The 26,584-nt window shown below is 35.2% G+C and overlaps 1 protein-coding gene across 2 annotated transcripts in view; it reads left to right on the top strand.

Annotated features, from left to right (window-relative positions):
* The window catches only part of Dop1R2 (dopamine receptor 2), a 55,840-nt gene extending 30,920 nt beyond the window's left edge, over positions 1–24,920 (top strand). Inside the window, exon 3 of one of the 2 annotated variants that reach the window (XM_075288577.1) lies at positions 24,766–24,920. In XM_075288577.1, coding sequence (XP_075144692.1) covers positions 24,766–24,855 — 90 coding nt within the window. In that variant the 3' untranslated portion in view covers positions 24,856–24,920. Of the gene's footprint in view, positions 1–3,623; positions 3,714–24,765 lie in introns of those variants that run through there. The other variant, XM_075288576.1, reaches the window with a different exon arrangement.
* Positions 24,921–26,584: the final 1,664 nt, after the last annotated feature.

Here is a 26,584-nt window from a genome sequence, read left to right as displayed (position 1 = left end):
GAGATACAAATACATGTCCACCTGATAACACAAATAGTTACGAGTTCAATAATTGACATAAAGAAAACATGATCTACTACTCAACCCTAAGCAACGTCTCAAAAATGTGTCAATTGAGTTATGCAACGAGAACGATTTTTTTTTTATTTTCTACCCTAATATATTTAAGCAATATTGAATAAATGCTGACCCCAATAATACCCAAGATTACTTTAATTTCACGCGAGGTCACATGGTGACCTTGGATTGTAAGTCGTATACAGCATCAAAGGTTTTAAGAACCATTACTGATTTTGGGCCCCTTCTTATCGAAGGTTATCTTGAAGTGAACTTGGAGCGATTAGTCTCCTTGAAAGTTGGAAAAAGCAAAAATTTTTTTGTGTAGAAATAAAATTTTGTCCGAATTTTCTGTAGAAATAAAATTAGGTCAAAATTTCTATAGATATAAAATGTTGACAAAATTTTCTAAAGAAGTAAAATTTTGACAAAATTTTACATAAAAATAAAGTTTGACAAAAAATATTCTATAGAAATAAAATTTTGCCAAAATCTATATATATAAAATTCAATCTATGTTTGTTTATTTGTTTGTTTGTATGTTCCGAGTTGGCTCCGAAACGGCTGAACCTATTTACTTGAAACTTTCAGAGATCGTAGGGGACGTTCATGCGGTGAAAATGGGGTACCTCATTTGTTGACACCTGGTCGCGGAGGGGGACCTCCCCTTCGTCGGACTTTTTGAAAATTGGACCAAAGTTGACCGATTTGCTTGAAATTTTCATTGAAGATTGGGGTTGGCATCTAGACAAAGATCCGCTACTTTTTATTTCGATATTTGGCGGCGGAGGGGGCCTCCCCTTTGTTCGACTTTTTTTTAAAGCACAGTGAAACAACTAAAATTCTTTAAATTATCTGAGATTTACAGAGAACATGTGGTAAGATTATGGAATTAATATGGGGTACCCGATGATTTCATATGTGGATGGGGAGGGGGACCTCCCCCTTGCCCTACTTTTTGAAACTTGGAACAAACTTATGCGATTTGCTTTTCATTGAATGTTGGGGTTGGCATCTAGACAAAAATCCACTACATTATTTTTCGATATTTGGTCGGGGAGGGGGACCACCCCTTTGACCGACTTTATATTTAAAGTACAGTGAAAACAAAACTAAACTCCCCCGAATGAAATGTTACGGAAAAAATAGGTGAGGTTATGAAATTTATATCAGGTTCCTGATTTTTTAATAAAAATAAAAGGGCATAGGGAGACATCCGCTTCTCTTAAGTACATACAGAGAAACAATTAAACTTTACCGAGTTAGTTGAAATTTACAGAGGACTGGGGAGAGGTTACGATATTAACAGTTGATAACTGATTTTGTGATATTTGGACGGAAGAGAGGCCCCTATAGGCTTATAAAAAAAAAAAAAAATTCTTAAGTTTTCATGAAATTTACAAAGGCAGTGGGGGAAGGTTATGAATCAAGAGGCAACCTTCCTTGGAAAATTTTAAAAATTTTCAGGGAAGGTTAGGGGTGCTATTTACTACGGTGTTTTTCGATATTGTATCGGGGAAAGTGACGTCCCTTTAAAACAATAGAGCAAAATTTACACATATCCGATCTACATGACATTTACAGGGAACGTGGGAGAAGGTGATTAAATTTATCCCTGATTTTTAAATTGGTATATGATTTTTCTATATCTGGTTGGGGAAGGGGAAAATTGAAATAAACTTTGTCGATTTACTTCGATAGATTTTATAGGGACCATTGAGTAGTTGTGAAATTAATATAGGGTATGTGATAGTCCGATATCAGGTCGGAGTGGAGCGAAGGTGTGGAGAGGGTTCCCTTTTGTCCGTTTTTTTTTTTTTAATTTAAAGTAGAGGGTTGTCTGTAAATGGGAACTCGGTACATAATTTTATGATTTTTGCACAGGCTTCTGCCAGACTTCTTTTTAGTAAAGAACTTAAATTTACATGAAATTGGCAGCCAACGTAGAGGGTGCATCATTTTCCAACATTTTAGCAAATGTTAATGTGGTAAAATTTTTTAAAACTTTTGCTTTTTCCGATTTATTGGATGGGAAACAGTAATTCTTTGTATGTTATTATAATATAGTGCTTAATTTTCAGATATGTTGAGGAGAAGGATACCTTTCCTTGACAAACCACACTTAAAATTCACAAGAAATATAGAAGATTGTCCAACTACTTGAATACGGAACATTATTTAAAAAATTTGGAGGAAAGGGTACACCCTCTCCCCGACATTTTTTAAGACGAACCGCCGTATTTGTACCTATATTTAAACGAAAAAGCACGTAGTCCGATTTGTTTGAAAGAATTCAAATCTTTTCGAATTTGTTTTCAACACGAAGGATATGGTTGACTAAGTTAACTCAAAATGTTCCTACAAATACGCTTCGGAAGGCGCAGCGAAGCGGTCCGGGTTACGCTAGTTTTCCATAAAAATAAAATTTTGACAAAATTTTCTATAGAAATAAAATTTTGAAAAATTTTTTTATAGAAATAAAATTTTGACAAAATTTTCTAAAGATGTAACATTTTACATAAAAATAAAACGTTGACAAATAATTTCAATACAAGCAAAATTTTCTGTAGAAAAAAATTTGAGAAAATTTTCTAAAAAAATAAAATTGTGACAAAAAAATCCATTGTGAGTGGGCTCTTCCTTTAATTAATATCATAATTTAAAATGAAATATTATAATAAAACATTTCATTTGAAGGAAAGACATTTTTCACTAGCGACAAAAATTTCATCAAAAACTTTAAAATCTATTTTTTTTTAAACTTTTTTTTGCTAAAATTTTGGAAGATTATTTTTGGCACGAATCGTGGTGTCACCTCGTCATTTTTAAATTGCCATATAATTTCACCCTTACTACAAAGTGCATTTGTAAGGGTAAAATTATGCGGTAATATCGTCTGAAACTTATTTATGGGAAGTAGAAAGTGCACGACTTCGTTTTCGTTTATCGATTGAAAAACTCAATGGAATGTTGTTTTAATTTAGTTACAAATGTTTTTGAAATTTTGGATTGGCCGCAGTCGGAGTCGAACAGCATTTTTACGTTTTTTGGATCCAGATTCCAGAACTCTGGTTTCCAGAAACCTCTTTGCAACCTGGCCACATACCAGACCTACCTTGAAGAATTGAATACCAAACCGATATTGCTATATTTCTTTCACGAAAATAAGTCCGATACGAGTCCGTCAGCCTGCATAGTGGATTAAAAAAAAGTCAATCAAGTTTAGGAATTACTCATAACACGTCGATACCAATAACTGTTACAATTATGCAATTTAAAGTTCTTGTATTTTTAATTGTATTTTTAAATGTTTCTTCTGCACTTATAACTCAACCGAATTAAATCACGTCTCTCGATTCCTACCATCCAAATGTTTACGATGTCAACGTTATTCCCTATCAATTTTCTCAATCACACTCTCTCTCTCCCAAAAACCAATATGTCTGTGTCCCATTGTTCCTGATTGAGTGTAACTCCATGGGTTTCTTTATCACTATATATGTGTGTGTGTGTTTTTGTCCATTACTTGATTTCATTACTGATCTCTAACCTATGGTACTTTACAGAGATTTGCAACCAGACGATGTTACTCCACATGTTCTCTACATGGCATCCAACATGTACGTCACAATTCATGTGAGCAGACCTATATCTAATAATAATGATGCAAACAGAGAAGAAAAAATAACATCAGCACTGAAGAGAAACATATCAAGTGAAGAGAAGAGGTGTGTTGTTATATATACCACAATACAATGGCAATGTTAAATGATTGTTTTACGCCTCGGGAGGCTACCATAGTATTGATGGTAAAGTATAAGAAGAGGATGTCCAATATTATCAGTCTACAGTATGGAACTTTCGTTGCAATTATAAAATAATTCTGGCGAACTTCAACAATCATTCCACTTGCTATATACAATGCTGCATTTGTAACAATCTCTTCGAACATTTTACAGTTATCATCGTCACCTCCATAATTCTCTCCCTCATAGACAAAGGAACATATCTTCGAATTGCTTTGCATTTAACGAAATACTTGTTTAATTGAAAATGTGAAAGAAACTGTAATGCTGTTTCCTACTTAGAAGAGTACTCGATCCAGTTCACCTACTCCCAATAGCAACCTGGGCAGAAGAAGTAGCGAATGTTACAGAGAAAATGTAAGCTGATTACTTAAACAATTCCACAGAAATGTTCATTGACTGTTGTTTCCGTGAAGTGGTGGTATCTCATTGCGTGGTACTTCATCTAATATGGAATTTGTGAAGTATTTCTTTTGCTGCTTTCCTAGAACAGTTACTACTGTACATTGAAATGCAAACATCATTCGCTCTGATTCAGAAGTCATTCCAGTGAGGTTAAACTCCTTACTTGTTTCCATGAATTTTCCACTTCTACAAATTCTTGAGGTATTTCAATGAGGTATGTACGAGTTTTAACCCCACTACTGTTGGCTAAGTGCACTTCGTTCACTCCTGGTTTAAATTTGAATGGTGTGGAGTTTGTCCTTGATTCACCTTCATATTGTTGTTGTTGTTAATAATGTTCTAGTTGTTTTGATTGTTGATAAAGTTGCTCTTGTAGTGTTAAGCAAGTAGATTAACGTTCACCTTATAATAAAATGTATCTCCAACACGAATTCATATCCTGCCGTGGCACCCACACAAATCATCTGCTAACTCGTTCATGACACCGTAGTTATTTAGAGACACAATTTGGCAAGTGACATCAGCCATAACATACTCGTGTAAACCTTATGGATATAGAGGGTAACGAACAAATGCAAATGTAAAAAGAAATGGTTTCTCATCTTATGGTTGTTATGACAAAAACATGAATCTATATTGACCATACAATTCCAGAATTGAATCCATCTAGTTTATTGAAAAGTTTCGAAGGCCCCACTACGACGGGATCCAGTGATAACAACTATGGCGAACAATTTTATTTTACTCTGGTGATAACAACTATGGCGAACAATTTGATTTTACTCTGGAATACTTTCTTTGGTGATAAACGTTAGTCGGCGACCGGACATATCCCTCAGCATACAAATCGCCCAAAATTATTCTTGGGGCGGCAAAATCGCCCAATTTTAGTTTGGCTTCTATGTCATCCCGCATCGCGGTCATAAAGTCCCATAAGATATGTGGGTGTTATGACCCTTTGAATATAATTGAATATAAATAATGTTTTTAAATGTAAACAAGTAAATACGGCCGTAAGTTAGACCAGACCGAATCTAATGTACCCTCCACCATGGATTGTGTAGAAACTTCAACTAAAGACTGTCATCCACAATCGAATTACTTGGGTTGTAGTAATACTTACCGATGTCAAGGTATTTTAAAACTTCTTAATATCGTCTTCTAAATGGTAAGTTAGTCCATACTAGGCAAAAAAGGTATATATAGGGAATTCTACAAACAATTACGAACTGGTATGAACTTTTGCGCGGCAATTATAGAGCCAGAATTGAAATATGGGGGCTATATATATATATATATATATATATATATATATATATATATATATATATATATATATATATATATATATATATATATATATATAATTATAGACCAATATGGACCAAATTTGGCCCGGTTGTTAGCGTACACAAAATTTCAACTGAATCGGATGAAATTTGCTCCTCCAAAAGGCTCTAAATCCAAATCGGTTTATATGGGGGCTAAATATAATTATGGACCGATATGGACCAACTTTTGCATGGTTGTTAGAGACCATATATTAACACCACGTACCAAATTTCAACTGGATCGGATAAATTTTGCTCCTCCAAGAGACTCCGGAGATCAAATCTGGGTATCGGTTTATATGGAGGCTATATATAATTATGAACCGATATGGTGGTTGCATGGTTGTTAGAGACCATATACTAACACCACGTACCGAATTTCGACCGGATGAAATGAAATTTGCTTCTCTAAGAGGCTCCGCAAATCTGGGTGTTGGTTTATATGGAGGCTATACGTAAAAGTGGTCCGATATGGCCCATTTGCAATACCATTCGACCTACATCAATAACAACAAAATATGAACCGATATGGTAGTTGCATGGTTGTTAAAAAACATTTACTAACAAATCTAGCAAATCTGGGTGCTGGTTTATATGGAGGCGTCAGTTAGCGTGATTTCAACACACGGACGGACGGACACGCTTATGGTGATTCCGTTTGGGAAAAAAGTGTTGCATAGAAATGGTAGAACATTTAATGGTGTTCCCGAAACTCCTTGCAATGACAACACCGTTTGCGTGTGAAAACGAACAAAAAAGGTGCAACACTGATATAAAATCAAAACAAAAGACATTTGGCGGAAATATTTTGAATCTCGACTAACACGCAAATTTTTCTTGAACTAAGGGAAACTGTTAAAACTTTTGATTTTATATATTTTTAATGATCTTACTTCTACTTCAGAGTACAAATTAATTACATCCTCAACAAAGTTTTTAACTCACCGTTGGTCGTTTCGTCCAAGCAATGATGTTGTAACTTCTTCATCATCGTCAGAAGAACTACTCTCCAATAGCGCATCTACAATGGTGTCGGCCAAAAAATAAAACGCATTTGATTTTTACATTTTGCTTATATCAAAAATATTTAATATCCATTTTTTTTGCCGCGGCACTAAACAATTGATATTCTTCTTCTTGGTAAATTAATCAGCTGTATTGAAGAAATTGAAAAGCAACCACAATACACGCGTCACGCATTTTCTTTTGTATTTTCAACAACGCTATTATTTAGATCGAAGAATAAAAGCGCATTCATCTGATTGAAAGTGTAACCATGTGCACCGTATATCAGCTACGGTGTAAAATGGGTTACACTTTTTCTCTTGCGATAGGTTACACCCCGTCAATCGACGTGCACATTTTGGGTTGAATGCACTGAAATTTCCAATCGAACAAAAAGTTTCGAACAAAAAATTTCGATTCGACCAATCGAAATCACCATTAGATCGACTCAGAATTTCCCACGACCCAGAATATATACTTTCTGGGGTCTAAGAGCAATCTTTCGATGTGTTACAAACAGTTGGAGGGTATAAAAAATATTTTTTTTAAATTGTTAAAAACTATATACGGTTCTACATATAATACAATTTGTGGAATTTTTTAAATATTTAATAGATAAATATGCTTCTTATTGACAAATATCGAATCCTGTTTTAATTTCTTATGCTGGAAGAAGAGGTAAAACTAGCATTTGTCGGCCCCAAGGGTGGTCATAACGCCCAAAAATCATTTTGGGCGATATGTCGCCACGGATGATTTATTAAATCTTTCATACTTTCACAAACATATGAAATGTCCTGTAAACAATTGTGTCATTACCAATAGTCGAGTTTTGTTTCCTTGTCTGGATATGTACGATGCTATATTGATCTATTTACAGCTCAACCTTTTTTTGTGATAATTCCAGTATCTTCTAAACGTAGCTGGCTTACGTTTTTGCTTTGATGGAATTTTACCGTGGTTTTGTCGTCGGCTGAGGTAGACCTGTGGTCGTCCAGGATCATTTTTAACGACCCACGAATCTTCAATTAAATACACAATTCGTACGAATTCTATTTATTTGGCCTTATATACGTATAATGGTTTTAATTGTCATAAAATATATTCAGGGTAGTTAGTTTTTTTCATTGTGTGGGCCTTGTTGCTGCGAAGTTTTCGTTTTGGTACAGTTGAACACTATTCGAAGTCGTCGGTTTCTCGGTTGATAATAATTTATTTGTTGACGATCTTGGTAGGGAATGTTGTTCATTCAGGAAAAGTTTTTCGGTGTTGTTGATTAAAGTTTGCCATTGACTATTCGTTGATAATGCGTCGGTGACTGTTCAGTAACGATAATGCGGTTCCTTGAATCGGAATGTTCGCTGTCGATTCGTTGATACAGTCGGTACTTCTTCGGTTTTGTTGATTCTGTGTAGTCGTTGACGATCCGTTGATAATCCGTCGGTGACTGTTCAGTGTTATGATTAGCTCGGGTTGATGCGGTGTCTGTAGAGTTAGTAACCAAATCTACAAACTCCGAATTCGTAGTGACTAGGACCATTGAATGTGATATTTCGTATGAGATGGAGGATTATAGATTGTGCCGACTCGGATGACTTATTCCTGAATATAGATGATTCTGACGGTTGAAGTTAGATGGAAGTTCCCGCGAAGGCTTTATCGGCATACTGCAAATCAAAAGAAAAAAAAACAAGTATATACGGCCGTAAGTTCGGCCAGGCCGAAGCTTATGTACCCTCCATCATGGATTGCGTAGAAACTTCTAAACACTGCCATCCACAATCGAATTACTTAAGTTGCGGTAACGCTTGCCGATGGCAAGGTATCTTAAAACCTCCTAACACCATCTTCTAAATTGTATGTAAGTCCAAACGTGGTATATATTAAATCAAAAAAGATCGATCCAATACGTATATAATTCAGTTTGACAAAGTAGACATAAAATTTTGACAAAATTTTCTACAGAAATAAAATTTTAACAAAATTTTCTATAGAAATAAACTTTTGACAAAATTTTCTATAGAAATAAAATCTTGGTAGATTATTTTTGGCTCGAGTGGCAACCATGATTATGAATAAAATTTGAACAAAATTTTCTATAGAAATAAAATTTTGACAATGATGAAAATTTTATTATGAACCGAATAAAATTTTAACAAAATTTTCTCTAGAAATAAAATTTTGACAAAATTTTCTATAGAAATAAAATTTTGACAAAATTTTCTGTAGAAATAAAATTTTGACAAAATTTTCTATAGAAATAAAATTTTGACAAAATTTTCTATAGAAATAAAATTTTGGTAGACTATTTTTGGCTCTAGTGGAAACCATGATTATGAACCGATATGGACCAATTTTTGTGTGATTGGACCAATTTTGGTATGGTTGTTAGCGACCATATACTAACACCACGTTCCTAATTTGAACCGGATCGGATGAATTTTGCTCCTCAAATCTGGAGAACGTTTTATATGGGGGCTATATATAATTATGGACCGATATGGACCAATTCTGGCACGCTTGTTAAAGATCATATACTAACACCATGTTCCAAATTACAACCGGATTGGATGAAATTTGCTTCTCTTGGAGACTTCGCAAGCCAAATCTGGGAATTGGTTTATATGGGGGCTATATATAATTATGAACCGATGTGGACCAATTTTGCATGGTTGTTAGTGACCATATACCAATATCATGTACCAAATTTTAGGCGGATCGGATGAAATTTGCTTCTCTTTGAGGCTCCGGAACCCAAATCTGGGGATCGGTTTATATGGGCGCTATATATAATTATGGACCGATGTGGACCAATTTTTGCACGGTTGTTAGAGACCATATACCAACACCATGTACCAAATCTTAGCCAGATCGGATGCAATTTGCTTCTCTTTGAGGCCAAATCTGGAGATCGGTTTATATGGGGTCTATATATAATTATGGACCGATGTGGAGCAATTTTTGCATGGTTGTTAGAGACCATATACCAACATCATGTACCGCATTTCAGACGGATCGGATGAAATTTGCTTCTCTTAGAGGCTCCGCAAGCCAAATCTGTGGATCGGTTTATATGGGGGCTATATATAATTATGGACCGATGTGGACCAATTTTTGTATGGTTTTTATAGAGCACATAACGCACACCATGTACCAAATTTCAGCCGGATTGGATGAAATTTGCTTCTCTTTTAGGTTCCGCAAGCCAAATCTGGGGATCGGTTTATATGGGGGCTATATATAATTATGGACCGATGTGGACCAATTGTTGCATGGTTGTTAGAGACCATATACCAACACCATGTACCAAATTTCAGGCGGATCGGATGAAATATGCTTCTGTTAGAGGCTCCACAATCCAAATCTGAGGGTCCCTTTATATGGGGGCTATACGTAAAAGTGGACCGACATGGCCCATTTTCAATACCGTCCGACCTACATCGATAACAACTACTTGTGCCAAGTTTCAAGTCGATAGCTTGTTTCGTTCGGAAGTTAGCGTGATTTCCACAGACGAACGGACGGACATGCTTAGATCGACTCAGAATTTCACCACGACCCAGAATATATATACTTTATGGGGTCTTAGAGCAATATTTCGATGTGTTACAAACGGAATGACAAAGTTAATATACCCCCATCCTATGATGGAGGGTATAAAAAAACAATTTTGGCATGGTTGTTAGATACCATATACTAACACCACGTACCAAATTTCAACCGGATCGGATGAATTTTGCTCCTCTAAGAGGTCAAATCTGGGGATCGGTTTATATGGGGCTATATATAATTATGGACCGATATGGACCAATTTGGGCATGGTAGTTAGATACCATATACTAATACCATGTGCAAAATTTAAGCCGGATCGGATGACATTTGGCTCTCTTAGAGGATCCGCAAACCAAATCTGGGGATCGGTTTATTTGGGGGCTATATATAATTATGGACCAATATGGACCAATTTTTGCATGGTTGATAGAGATCATATACTAACACCACGTACCAAATTTCAACCGGATCGGATGAATTTTGCTCCTCTAAGAGGCTCCGGAGGTCAAATCTGGGGATCGGTTTATATGGGGGCTATATATAATTATGGACCAATATGGAACAATTTTTGCATGGTTTTTAGATATCATATACGAACACAACGTACCAAATTTCAATCAGATCGGATAAATTTTGCTCCTCTAAGAGGCTCCGGAGGTCAAATCTGGGAATCGGTTTATATGGGGGCTATATATAATTATGGGCCGATATAGACCAATTTTTGCATGGTTGTTAGAGACCATATACTTACACCATGTACCAAATTTCAGCCGGATCGGATGAAATATGCTACTCTTATAGGCTTCGCAAGCAAAGTCTGGGGGTCCGTGGACCGATATGGCCCATTTGCAATGCCATCCGACCTACATCAATAACAACTACTTGTTCCAAGTTTGAAGTCGATAGCTTGTTTCGTTCGGAAGTTAGCGTTATTTCAACAGACGGACGGACGGACAAGCTTAGATCGACTCAGAATTTCGCCACGACCCATAATATATACACGCAAAGAAAAAAAAACGTTTGGAAAACTTGTACCGGAAACGTTTTTCTTTTGTTAGAGTTTTTTGAATTGCTTCGAAAATTTTAAACTTTTATCACCAAAAAAATTCGTTTGTTACAAAATTTTTATTTTTTCAATAAAAAAAGTTATTTTTGAAACAACAAACAGTCCATTTCGTTTATATCAAACACTGTTCTTTTCTGACTTTAGGTCTTTAATAAGACACATTTTACAGTTCAAAATTTAATATACTACAATGTAATGTTGAACATTTTTTCGGAATCTTCCGAACATATCTGGAATATATGTTAAAAAAAAAAAAAAAAACTTTGGTCGAAGCAGGGATCGAACCCACGACCCTTGGCATGCAAGTCGGACGTAGCAACCACTGCTCCACAGTGCCAAACTAAATGTTTGTCCTGTTAAATAAACTTTGTTTATTCGGTTCGTGGGCGCCACAAGCTATGCTATATAAATATAACTTATATGGATATAACATAACAGGTACATAGCTCAGTGGTTAGTGCGTTGGCTTACAAAGTACATGGTCCGCGGTTCGATTCTCCGTCCAGGCGAAAGGTAAAACAAAATTATGAAAAAATATAAAAAATTTATAAAATCGTATAATTTTTTCTACATTGTTTGTATTACAGAAAAAGGTGCAAAAAACTAAAAAACTTCGTGGAAGTGAGAAAGATGTGAGGGGAAATGCAATTAGCCAGAATTTTTTTTTTTTTTTTTTGAGTTAGTCTTTATGAAATTGTTTTTACATCCTGGAAAAGAATAAACGTTTATCACAAAAAGTATATACTTTTCTTCCAAATACACTTCCTTTCAACGAAAAGCAAATGAGAAACGAACTTTGTTTGTCTAAAATTTCGTTTGGGAGAAGAATTATTTTTTTGCGTGGTCTCAAGTGCTTGCGCACTTGGTCTCAAGTGCTTGCGCGGGCACCATTTTATTGGCGTATTTCTCTCGATTCCTCGCAAGAGGAAATGAGTCATTGAAAATTTATTCTCACAATAACATATCTTTAGAATCACTTATAACTCTTCCTTATGCCATCCTTATCATAATGTGCTATATACTGATTACTAAGCAATTAATTTAAAATACTCACATGACATTTTGTTTTAATAAATTCATGTCACAAATATGTATCAGACATTTAACAAAGATATCATCTCTGTATAGGCGGTGAACTAACTTATAGGACTTTAATTATGTCTACGGTACCATATCAGATCATTCAATGAAACTCTTTTGATAAAAAAGCAATTACTATACTGTAATTAATTGGTCAGTATTTAAGTAGAAGAAGTAATTATCCAAAATTTGCCGGATAGCACATTGGGGGATTAGTATTCTTCTATAAATTTGTCTACCACATATGTAACTTATAGATTTTGAAACATGGATTTTCTACAGCTTAAGTGTTGCATTAAAATACAGAGCGGCTGATATTTAATGTAAGAAAGTAAAGAGCTATAGTTTATAATTTTGTACCCACCACCATTTAATGATGGGGTATATTATGTATATACGGCCGTAAGTTCGGCCAGGCCGAAGCTTATGTACCCTCCATCATGGATTGCGTAGAAACTTCTTCTAAACACTGCCATCCACAATCGAATTACTTAAGTTGCGGTAACACCGTCTTCTAAATTGTATGTAAGTCCATACGTCGTATATATTAAATCAAAAAAGGTCGCTCAAATACGTATATAATTCAGTTTGACAAAATTTTCTATAGACATAACATTTTGACAAAATTTTCTATAGAAATAAAATTTTAAAATTTTTTTATAGAAATAAAATTTTAAAATTTTTTTATAGAAATAAAATTTTGACAACATTTTCTTTAGAAATAAAATTTTGACAAAATTTTCTACAGAAATAAAATGTTAACAAAATTTTCTATAGAAATAAAATTTTAACAAAATTTTCTATAGAAATAAAATTTTGACAAAATTTTCTAAAGAAATAAAATTTTGGTAGTTTTTTTTTTTTTGGCTTGAATGGCAACCATGATTATGAACCGAATAAAATTTTAACAAAATTTTTTATAGAAATAAAATTTTGACAAAATTTTCTATAGAAATAAAATTTTGAAAAAAATTTCTATAGAAATATAATTTTGAAAATATTATCTATAGAAATATAATTTTGGTAGATTATTTTTGGCTCGAGTGGCAACCATGATTATGGGGATGTGTTAATAGGGGGGCTATATATAATTATGGACCGATGTGGATCAATTTTTGCATGGTTGTTAGATACTATATACCAACACCATGTACCAAATTTCAGCCGGATCGGATGAATTTTTATACTCTTAGAGGCTCCGAAAACCAAATCGGGGGATCGGTTTATATGGGGGCTATATATAATTAGGGACCGATGTGGACCAATTTTTGCATGGTTGTTAGAGACCATATACTAACACCACGTACCAAATTTCAGCCGGATCGGATGAAATTTGCTTCTCTTAGAGGCTCCGAAAACCAAATCGGGGGATCGGTTTATATGGGGGCTATATATAATTAGGGACCGATGTGGACCAATTTTTGCATGGTTGTTAGAGACCATATACTAACACCACGTACCAAATTTCAGCCGGATCGGATGAAATTTGCTTCTCTTAGAGGGTCTGCAAGCCAAATTTGGAGGTCCGTTTATATGGGGGCTATACGTAAAAGTGGACCGATTTGCAATACCGTCCGACCTACATCAATAGCAACTACTTGTACCAAGTTTCAAGTCGATAGCTTGTTTCGTTCGGAAGTTAGCGTGATTTCAACAGACGGACGGACGGACATGCTCAGATCGACTCAGAATTTCACCACGACCCAGAATATATATACTTTATGGGGTCTTCGAGCAATATTTCGATGTGTTACAAACGGAATGACAAAGTTTATATACCCCCCATCCTATGGTGGAGGGTATAAAAAAAAACTTTTGAAATATGTCGAACAATAGGTCATTCTGATAATTTTATTTCACTAAATGTGAAAATGCTTGATATTAAAATCTTAAGGTTCTAAGATTTTAATATCAAACGAGTGCGGAAATAAATAAATTACGACTATTTAAAAATTGCAACTAACTGGAGCACAGGTACTAGTTCTGTGATAGGTCCGTCAGTGGCAATTTGCATCAATTTCCCATAGGATATGGTTCCAAAGTTCAATTGTGGATTTGTAACTTAAGATTTTAGATTTCAAGAAAAATTATTTCTCTACTTTCTTAAAGCAGTCTTAAATTTCTGTCTAAGCGTTCAAGAAACAAAAATGAAAATACCTTTGGGTAGAGGGGCTATATCAAAATTTAAAACAAATTAGTGTCATTTATATGTCCAACATAAATTAGGTTATTTTACATATATGAGCCTAAAATATTTGTAGATTGCAAATTTCAAACAAATCGGATGAAAATTGCAGCTCCCATCAAGATCTCATTTCAAACCATTGGCCGATATCTACCAAATTCAGCACAGCTATGTGCGAGTTTAAAGTACGAAATTCAAAGAAAATTGGGCTTCCATACTCTGAAGGGGTCAAATCGTTAGATCGGTCTATATAACCCATCGGTCCCATCGGTTAGATCGGTCTATATAACCCATCTTCGATCTGCCTGCAGATAAAAGAGTTTGTACAAACTTTCAGCACGATAAATTCACTATCAAAGGCTCATTACAACAGACATCCAGATAACCAGACGGACATCGTCTAATCGTCTTAGAATATCTTCCTGATCAAGAACATTCATATATACTTTATACCATCTGAAATCGATGTGTTACGAAAGGAATGAACGGAGTATTCTCCTGTTCTGCTGACTAGGTCAATCTGAAGTTAAAGAAATTAATTAAACGAGTACAAATTTATTTTCAACAATTTATTTCACCCATTGTTTCTAAAGTACATTGTAAAAAGTTATTCATTGTGTTCAATTCTATGACCATTGAAATACCTTAGCTTCTACGATTCAAATGAATACTATCGGCGCCAAGTGTGTAATATACTTGCACACTTATTCCAATTTCGAGCACATTAAATCTATACTCGTACACACACACACACAAGGTCAAAACCATTAACGCAATTGTCTGCCCAATCCTGCTTGAATATCTTCAAATAATGTTTGTTGGATTTTCATCAAGAGCTCGTTTAATTAACTACACCACTTAACCCATCATTAAAAAGCAATTTTTCATTTATTGGGGAATGGAAATTGACCAAAATATAGCAACGATCCATCAAATGAAGGAAGGAATACATCTTCATATGAGCTTTCTTGGGTAGTTAGTTGTCGACATTGTCCAAGTTCTCATTAGTAGGAACTAGTCAAGTGACTATCACAGACTAACACACACACATTTATCAAAAGTATTGCTTACACAAAGGATAAAAATCTCATAAAAAGATCCTTGAGGTGCATGGTGCGAGTTTTGGTTATGTGTCTGAAGCTGGATGGGTTATTGGGTATTTGGGATGGGTTATTGGGTATTTGGGTTACTTGCTTCTCATAGTGACCACATCTTTGGCTCCAAACCAATATTTCCATTGGAAACTATAAACTACATTGTTCGACTTTGTATAGTAAGAGTTCTCAATTTAAAACTCAATAAATCATTGATTTATGACTGTGAGGGTAGCTATCATTGAAAAATCCTCATAAGATGATGCAATTTAAGGATATCGATGCAATAATTCCATCATACTTGAGGACGCCTTTTCAATGCAAAGTCAAAACACCAAAGTGAACCTAGAAAGACAATTTAGAAAATTTTCCTGGGTCATTACTGTTAATATACATTCAAATTTTCAATTCACAAGAAGTTTTGATTTATAAAAACCTTGTTTGAACGCTTTGACGAAATGTTTGAAATTCCTCTCAAACTTAAACATAAAAGGCTCTTAGAAGTCAAGAGTCTGACATACACTGAAAAAAATATTGTCATGAGGTCAAAGATTTCATGTCTTTAAAATATGAATGCATATTTTGCTTAGAATAGAAGACGTAATTCTCTAATATAAACTTTTTTTCCTTGTCGAAAAGTCGTATTGATTACTACAAAAAAAAAATATTTTTATTATTTTAACAAAACAAAATAATTTCGGAGCAAAATATAGTACAAATTTTTTTTATTTCCATGATTGCTATCATCATTGCCGTAATGATATATTACTTTGTGATTAAATTTTCCAGCATTTTCAATTGTGCTTACCTGAGATGATTCCAAAATATATTCTTGCAAATGAATTGCCGATGACTTTGCCAAAATAAATCCTAGAGGGAGAAAAAAACAAAAGCTATCGATAATCTGGGACATGACTTAAGGCTTGTAATCATTCGATTTTCTGCTTGATTTACCTTTGCACAATGGGCAAAATTGGAATTACATTGCCCAGATATTAAATAGCTCTTTGGTTTCAATCATGACAGTATTTGGTGAAATCCACTTTAAATACGGAAATAGTATTACTAATGCAATTACCGAATTGTATTATTAAAAATAAAATTTGATAAAATATAATTTAGGTAATTCAAAGTAACATTGTTTCGACAATGTGTTACCCCGATTTTATCGCTGGATCGCCTCATCAAAATTTTTCCTGCTAAAAATTTAATTGGATTTTAAAAAACATTCAATTAAAAATTTAATTGGTTCAACAATTTTTTTTAATTGAAACAAAAATTAATCACAAAAATTGATTGTATCAATTAATCTTTTAATTCGAACAATTATTTTTTAATTGATTCAACCATGAAATTAATTGATCCAATTAATTTTTAAATTGAAATGTCTTCAATCACAAAAATCAATTAAAATTTTAATTGATCCAATTAAAAAACTAATTTATACAATCAATTTTTGTGATTGATTTTTGTTACAATTAAAAAATGTGTTGAACCAATTAAATTTTTAGTTGAATATTTTTTTTTAAATCCAATTAAATTTTTAGCTGGAAAATGTTGGTGATATTTTTTCTGTGTAATTTATGTGAAATTTACTGGGAAGATAGAGAGGAGCACATCCTCCTTGCCCTTTTTTTAAAGAAAATTAATTGATACTATTAATTTTTATGATTGTTTTTTTTTTTTTTTTTTTTTTTAAATTAACTAATTTTTAAAACTCAATTAAGACTTTAATTGGAAAAATTTTCGTGAACTTTTTTCTGTGTACAATCATTTCTGTGATTTAAAACATCAAATTTATTCGTGGTTGAAGAATTTTTTTGTGTGTAGAGAAGTTTCAAGAAAATCTGAAAACTTTTAATTTTCAAAAAGCCGGGCAAGGAGAATGTGCAACTCCTCGATCAGATATCGATAAACCACGTACCCTATATTCAATTATTATCGCCTTCTCCCACATTAGCGGACCTTTGTCCAACTTTCAAAAATTCGGACAAAGAGGAGATCCTTCTCCCTTTCAAAAAAAAAAAAAATCTGGTACCCCATATTAATCTCATATACTCCCCCACGTCCTCAGCAAATTTCACGTAAATCGGAGGAGAAGAAAATGGGAAAATGAGATGTTCCCTTCTTCACGACCAACTAACGTAGCGGATCTTTGTCCAGACGCCACTTTCAGCCTTCTCTGAAATTTCCAACCGAATTCGTGAAATTTTCAAAAAGGTCGGACAAGAAGGAAACCATCCTCTCCTTTTAAATATTAAAAAAATCAGGTACGCCATATTAACTTCATAACCTCCCCCAGCAGAGGGGAGTTCCCCTCCCCGACCAGATAACGAAAGTTAAAGTAGCTGATCTTTGTCTATACGCCACCTCCAATCTTCTCCGACAATGATTAAGCAAATCGGAGAATTTTGGTCTAATTTTTCAATTTTTCCACCTTCAGCCATCCCTAAAATTTTCAACCAAATTGGTCCAATTTTCAAAAAGGTCGGACAAGAAGGAAACCCTCCTCTCCTTTTAAATATTAAAAAAAATCAGGTACCCCATATTAACTTCATAACCTCCCCCAGCAGAGGGGAGTTGTTCTCCCCGACCAGATAACGAAAGTTAAAGTAGCGGATCTTTGTCTATACGCCACCTTCAATCTTCCCCGAAAATTATCAAGCGAATCGGAAAATTTTGGTCTAATTTTTAAAATGTCGGGCAAGGGGGAGGTCACCCTCCCATTGCAAATATTAAAAAAATAATGAACCCGATTAATTTCATAACTTCCCCGCCGACGTCCTCTGTAACATATATTTTAATTCGGAGAAGTTTAATTTTATTAAAACAGTCGTGAAGAGGGGAGAACCTCTTCCAAAAATTAGAGTAGCAGATTTTTGTCTTGACACTACCAAATTGCCAACTTTAACTTTCATTTGAACCAATTTTCTTGCGAGAGGGGTATATTCCATCAAACTCGCTTTAAATTCCTTATATTAAATGTATGGTCTCTAATGTCCCTAGGTTAGGTTAGGTTAGGTTAGGTGGCAGCCTGATATATCAGGCTCACTTAGACTATTCAGTTCATTGTGATACCACATTGGTGAACTTCTCTCTTATCACTGAGTGCTGCCCGATTCCATGTTAAGCCCAATGACAAAGGACCTCCTTTTTATAGCCGAGTCCGAACGGCGTTCCACATTGCAGTGAAACCATTTAGAGAAGCTTTAAAACCCTCAGAAATGTCACCAGCATTGCTGAGGTGGGATAATCCACCGCTGAAAAACTTTTTGGTGTTCGGTCGAAGCAGGAATCGACCATTGCACCACGGTGGCTCCCTAACAAAGTCCCTAAGTATATGAAATTTACTACAGGCTAGATATTAGCCGGATGGGCATCATGTTTTATCCGCAGCAAAAATCGTAGTAACATATTCAAAGAAAATGATGGTATGCCCCCGAACTTTTGGGCGTATATAATTGTTGTAATTTAATATTGACCAAATACACTTGACCAACCCACTGTGCATCATGTGCTACACCCCAAGTAACAAGATTACTACAATAACTACAAGTTTTTCCCTATGTTGGTAAAATTTTTCCACCCATGGTATTTGGCAGATACTTGAGACAAGAGGTATATCAAACGAAAAAACCCCGAAGGGAGCAAAAAGTACAAAGAAACAAAATGAAATGGAAAAACCAAACCACCTAAGAGGGATTTGTATAGATTGGATTTGAATTATTGCTTACAGAATGACCACACACAACCAAGGTTATTACAGCAAAAAAAAAAAAAAAAAGAACGGAATAGAAATTCCTTCGCACATTTATGCTCCATATACAAATGTAATAAATAGCTTTACGTGTTTTTTTTTCGTTTGCCTTTAACTCTGCTTCCTTTTTCAGTTTTCCTCTTTCTTATGATTTCGATTATTTTTCAATAGCCAAAAGGTGTTGATGGTTGTGATTTTTATTTTATAGCTTGTTCCAAGAATTATTGTAAAACTTTTGTCGATTATTTGAATTACAACGAGTGTTTTGTGTAGCTTTTTTTTGTGAAAAGATATATTGGCTTTGCACTAAATTAAGTTAATTAGCTTTACGTGTAACTTTGGCAAAATAAATGGATGTTTGGTTACAATTGAAAGAATTCAACAAAAACAACCTTTTTCGTGTTATTTTTTAATTTTATTTTCCCTATTCTATGAAATCATTTAAGCCCTTGGCCTATTCTACCAGTGAGTCACTAGCCTTTGGTCAGCTCGACTTGAACACAAATTATTGAGGTGTACTTTTCACAACTTGGAAATTGGGTCACTAATACAGCTACATTGATAATTCAACCACCAGGCACACACAGATAACACGTAACACACACATTTACATAAACTCTGAAGATAAAAGAAACAAAAACCTAAAGTTTTTGCAACACCTGGTAAATAGATTTTAATGAAATAAATTAACTACAAACTACAATAAGCAACTATTTTAATTTTTTGTTCATAACTAATATTCGTACATGGTAAATTGAGTGATAAAGAAAACTTTGGCAATTTTTACACCCTCCACCATAGGATGGTATTGCTCTGGGTCGTGGTGAAATTCTGAGTCGATCTAAGTCCGTCCGTGTGTTGAAATTCTGCTAACTTCCGAACGAAACAGGCTAACGACTTGAAACTTGACATAAGTAATTGTTATTGATGTAGGTCGGATGGTATTGTATACCCCCCACGTTTATTTATAGCCCCCATATAAACCGATCCCCCGATTTGAACTCCGGAGCCTCTTGGAAGAGAAAATGTCATTCGATCCGGATGAAATTTGGTACGTGATGTTAGTATATGGTATCTAACAGCCATGCAGCCATGGACCATCGGTCCATAATTATAAATAGCCGCAAACGTGGTGCAATGGTTAGCATGCCCGCCTTGCATACCCAAGGTCGTGGGTTCGATTCCTGCTTCGACCGAACACCAAAAAGTTTTTCAGCGGTGGATTATCCCACCACAGTTATGCTGGTGACATTTCTAAGGGTTTCAAAGCTTCTCTAAGTGGTTTCACTGGAATGAGGAACGCCGTTCGGACTCGGCTATAAAAGTGAGGTCCCTTATCATTGAGCTTAACATGGAATCGGGCAGTACTCAGTGATAAGAGAGAAGTTCACCACTGTGGTATCACAATGGACTGAATAGTCAAAATGAGCCTGATACCTAACCTAGTCCCCATATAAACCGATCCCAGTTTTGACCTCCGGACCCTCTTGGAGGAGCAAAATTCATCCGATTCGGTTGAAATTTGGTAGGTGGTGTTAGTATATGGTCTATATCAACCATGCAAATATTGGTCCATATCAATCCATAATTATATATAGCCCCCATATAAAATTCATCCTATTCGGTTGAAATTTGGTATATAGCGCTAGTATATGGCCGCTAACAACCATGCCAAAATTGGTCCATATCGGTCTTTAGTTATATATACTCCATACCCAATCATACAAAAATTGGTCACATATCGGTTCATCATCATGGTTGCCACTCGAGCCAAAATTAATCTACCAAAATTTTATTTCTATAGAAAATTTTGGAAAAATTTTATTTCTTTACAAATTTTTTTTTCTATAGAAATAAAATTTTTAACAAAATTTTTTAAAGAAATAAAATTTTGTCAAGATTTTATTTCTATAGAAAATTTTGTCAAAATTTTAGTTCTATAGAAAATTTTGCAAAATTTTATTTCTATAGAAAATTTTGTCAAAATTTTATTTCTATAGAAAATTTTGTCAAACTGAATTATATACGTATTTAATCGGTCGTTTTTTGTTTAATATATACCCCATATATATTAAACAAGATACCTTGATACCTTGCTATCGTCAAGTGTTACCGATTCGATTGTGGATGGCAGTCTTTAGTACAGTGGATAACGGGTGTTAGGTTAGGTTAGGTTAGATGGCAGCCCGATGTATCAGGCTCACTTAGACTATTCAGTCCATTGTGATACCACATTGGTGAACTTCTCTCTTATCACTGAGTGCTGCCCGATTCTATGTTAAGCTCAATGACAAGGGACCTCCTTTTTATAGCCGAGTCCGAACGGCGTTCCACATTGCAGTGAAACCACTTAAAGAAGTTTGTAACCCTCAGAAATGTCACCAGCGTTACTGAGGTAGGATAATCCACCGCTGAAAAACTTTTGGTGTTCGGTCGAAGCAGGAATCGAACCCACGACCTTGTGTATGCAAGGCGGGCATGCTAACCATTGCACCACGGTGGCTCCCATAACGGGTGTTAGAAACTCAGTAAAATACACAATTTTTGTTTCTTATATGCGTTTTTTTATACCCTCCACCATAGGATGGGGGTATATTAACTCTGTCATTCCGTTTGTAACACATCGAAATAGTGCTCTAAGACCCCATAAAGTATATATAATCTGGGTCGTGGTGAAATTCTGAGTCGATCTGAGCATGTCCGTCCGTCCGTCCGTCTGTTGAAATCACGCTAACTTTCGAACGAAACAAGCTATCGACTTGAAACTTGGCGCAAGTAGTTGTTATTGATGTAGGTCAGATGGTATTGCCAATGGGCCATATCGGTCCACTTTTACGTAGAGCCCCCATATAAACGGACCCCCAAATTTGGCTTGCGATTGCTCTAAAAGAAGCAAATTTCATCCGATCCCCCTAAAATTTGGTACATGGTGTTAGTATATGGTCGCTAACAACCGTGCAAAAATTGGTCCATATCGGTCCACTTTTACGTATAGCCCCCCAAATTTGGCTTGCGATTGCTCTAAAAGAAGCAAATTTCATCCGATCAGGCTGAAATTTGGTACATGGTGTTAGTATATGGTCTCTAACAACCATGCAAAAATTGGTCCACATCTGTCCATAATTATATATATCCCCCATATAAACCGATCCCCCGATTTGGCTTGCGCTAAGAGAAGCAAATTTCATCCGATCCAGCTGAAATTTGGTACATGGTGTTGGTATATGTTCTCTAATGACCATGCAAAAATTGGTCCACATCAACCCATAATTATATATAGCCCCCATATAAACCGATCCCCAGATTTGACCTCCGGAGCCTCTTAGAGGAGCAAAATTCATCCGATCCGGTTGAAATTTGGTACGTGGTGTTAGTATATGGTCTCTAACAACCATGCAAGAATTGGTCCATAATTATATATAGCCCCCATATAAATCTATCCCCAGATTTGTCCACCGGAGCCTCTTGGAGGAGCAAAATTCATCCGATCCGGTTCAAATTTGCAACATGGTGTTAGAATGTGGTCTCTAACAAACACGCAAGAATTGGTCCATATCGGTCCATAATTATATATAGCCCCCATATAAACCGTTCCCCAGATTTGATCTCCGGAGCCTCTTGGAGGAGCAAAATTAATCCGATCCGGTTGAAATTTGCAACGTGGTGTTAGTATAAGGCCGCTTATAACCATGCCAAAATTGGTCTATATCGGTCTATAGTTATATATAGCCGATCCCCAATCACACAAAATCCATATCGGTTCATAATCATGGTTGCCACTCGAGCCAAAAATAATCTACCAAAATTTTATTTTTATAGAAAACATTGTCAAAATGTTATTTCTATAGAACATTTTGTCAAAATTTTTTTTCTATAGAAAAATGTTTCCAAATTTTATTTCTATAGAAATTTTTTTTTTTCAAAATTTTACTTCTATAGAAAATGTTGTCAAAATGTTATTTTGTCAAAATTGTATTTCTAAAGAAACTTTAAACTTAATTATATACGTATTTTATGGGCCCTTTTGTAGTTTAATATATACCACGTATGGACTATGTGGTATATATTACGTTGTTAGGAAGTTTTAAGATACCTTGCCGTCGGCTTCAGTAGAAGTTTCTATGCAATCCATGGTGGAGGGTACATAAGCTTCGGCCTGGCCGAACTTGCGGCCGTATATACTTGTTTTTTCTTCTTATAGGCAATTATTATTCACAAGAAGAAAAAGGGTATCGTGTTTTAATGACTTTCTTATATGCATAATTTTCTTATATGAGATGTGCTTATATCCGTTACCTACTATAGAAGTTTCTACGCAAACCATGGTGGAGGGTACATAAGATTCGGCCTGGCCGAAATTACTGCCGTATATACTTGTTTTGATTCAGTCTGTTTCATCAAATCTACTTTAATTTGATCAACGGTGTTGGGTATTTAAGATATGACCCGGCCAACCGTTTAGCCAAATCAAATTTTCTTATAGTAAATTTTCATCTAGTATAGCGTTACCATACGACCAAACCCAACGCTGTAAAATAAACAGATAGCAATTATTAATGTAATTGGTATTTTGCATTTCATATTATTCCACTAAATGAAACTAAATATAGTTTACCATAAAAAACCATTCACTCTCTCAAACTCACACATACGCAAACAAATGCACACGCAATTAAATACCACACACAGCAATTAGGCGCAATTGTTATGAACACAAAATGCCAATTATCCTTTTGGCAAACTGGGCCAAATGTGGTTGAGCAATAGCAAAAAAACAAATAGGACATTCATAATGCCCATTAAATTACCACAGAAAACACATTTTGCAGATAACAACAACCACACGATCATAATTTCACCAGGCAACGACAAATTATTATCCATAAAAAAAAACGAAAAAACCAAAAATTAAATAACTGGGCAATGAACTATTTGCTTTTAATAGTTCACCAACCATAAATGGTAAATAATTAATTTACAACAATTATTACACTAGACCTTAAATTCGTTGTGTGTGCATTAAGAGAGAAAAATTAAACCACAATATTTTCAAAGTGGTTAAAATTCAAACGGAAACTGATAAATGTACTCGTCAGAAGGAAACGGAAACGACGAGTGATGTGGTCTTGTTGTATCACAGCACCCAGTTCAGCACCACGTTTATACCATCAAATTTATTCATAGCCCATAAAAATCATAACAATGTTGTTAAACATTCAGCAATCGTAAAAAAATCCAATAGTCCTGTGTTGTGTTTGATAAGGGGGGATGATGGAATGAGAAAGAGACAAAAATCAATTTTGATGGTCTATTTTTTGCTGTGTATATTTTGTTCCCATTAAATATGCCCATGGCGAAATTTATTAATAAAAGTTTATTGAATTTTTCGTATTGATTTTTTTTGTCTTCCATTACCTGCTGCTATAGTGTCATGTGGCTGCTGCTATGGTGGCTGCTTCAACATCTTTTGGCTACTCATCAGTAAATCAATTCGATGCAAATCGCTCAATTATGTGACGGCAGCTTAGCAGTTGCAGTTCCTGTAGTGGGAGCAGCAACTGCGGTAGAAACAGTGTTCTACAACATCATCATCATCATCACCAGCAACAACAACAACAACATCAGCATCAGCAGCAGCATCACCATCATCATCCACAGCTATCTCGTGAAAGGTCCTGTACTCGCTGTCAAAGTTTCCATCGTCATAATCATCGTCAAAGACGTAGATCATCGGGTGTTCATTTTGGTAATGCCACCAATATGGCCAATATAACCAAAGCCATTGTTACCATAACACCTCCAATGCCATCCGGGGGTGGTGGTTCAGCCAGTGCTACAGCCTTAACACCATCGTCCATAACAAGTTTATCCTTGAACTCTGGCCATTCGCCTCATACCACAATTAATTCGCCTGGATCCCTGAGTGCAGCCACAACACCCATGACTGCTGTTACGCCCACCAGTAAACATTGCACATTTGCTTTGACACCCATAACCATACCTCCACCGCCCAATAAGGTGTCCTTTTTGACAACAGCAAAATTCCATAGTTCCTCAAATATCGCCATGGCCGCCCAGAGCACTACAACCACAACCGCTCTAGTGGCAAGTTCAGCATCAAAGAGTTCAGCAGCCACAACGCCTACCGAACGGAAAATAACACCGGAAGTCTATGATGAAACGCCTTTGGCAGGCTCCTCATGTACCAGCCCCACCACAAGCAGCACAATAGCTGGCCATAAGATCCATCATAATCACCAAAAACTGGAAATACGACAGAGTGTGGCCAGTCAAATAACCACAGTGGAAGATGTTGATGAAATTTGTAAACTTTCGTTAGACGATGATGACGAGGATATTGAGGATGACGATGATGAGTGTATTGGTGTCCTTATTGATCCCCATCATTATTCCTCAAGTCATTCAAATTCTTCATTATCCTCTTCGGCGGCTGTTCGAACAATACGTGATAATATAACCATACCTTAAGGTTAGTCCTAATTTTAAGTTTTCCATGCCATAGGATTTTTGTTATAGACTCGGTTAAGATAATTTATCAATTTGTAGTCTTCCAATATGAGAAATTTTGCAAAAAATAAACAACAACAAGAAAAAATCAAAAAAAAAATATTTGACCAAAAAAATTATATGTCCATTTTTAATTTAGATTTTAAATTGTTTTATTTTTATTAAAATTAATCAAAAAAATTTTATTATCGTAACAGTAAAAGGAAATAATTTTTGATTATTACTTTAAATATCACAAAAGCTTGATGAAGAAAACAATTTTCAGGATCAAATCCATTACTTGAGAGATTTTATAGATTTAGACGAAAGCGTCACTCTCCGAACCCACATAGCTAGTATTCTTCTGCGGAATGGTTGTTCAATAAACCAAACACTATGGACAAAGGGCATTGTTGATTAACCACAAAGAACAGAAAATTAAGGGGCTGTTAAGCCACAGGTAATTACTAGAGATGCCAGATCGAGACCTCAGTGTTTAATCGGTTGCCAGACGTCTCAGTCCTTGAAGTGCAGACGAAATCCACTAAATATAATTCCAAACGGTAGACACATTCTCAGAACCCACACTGACAATATTTTTCCCATTGGAGATGGTAAGCGAGAGGTAACGACAGGAGATTTCATATAGAGGCATCAGTGTTTGAATGATTGCCAGACGTCTCAATCCTTGATGTGCAGACAAAATCTTCTTTAATTCCAGACGGAAGACTTCATCTTA

Source organism: Haematobia irritans, chromosome 1 (genome assembly GCF_050003625.1).
Source record: "Haematobia irritans isolate KBUSLIRL chromosome 1, ASM5000362v1, whole genome shotgun sequence".
Taxonomy (NCBI): Eukaryota; Metazoa; Arthropoda; class Insecta; order Diptera; family Muscidae; genus Haematobia; species Haematobia irritans.
This window is presented reverse-complemented; position numbering and strand designations above follow the sequence as displayed.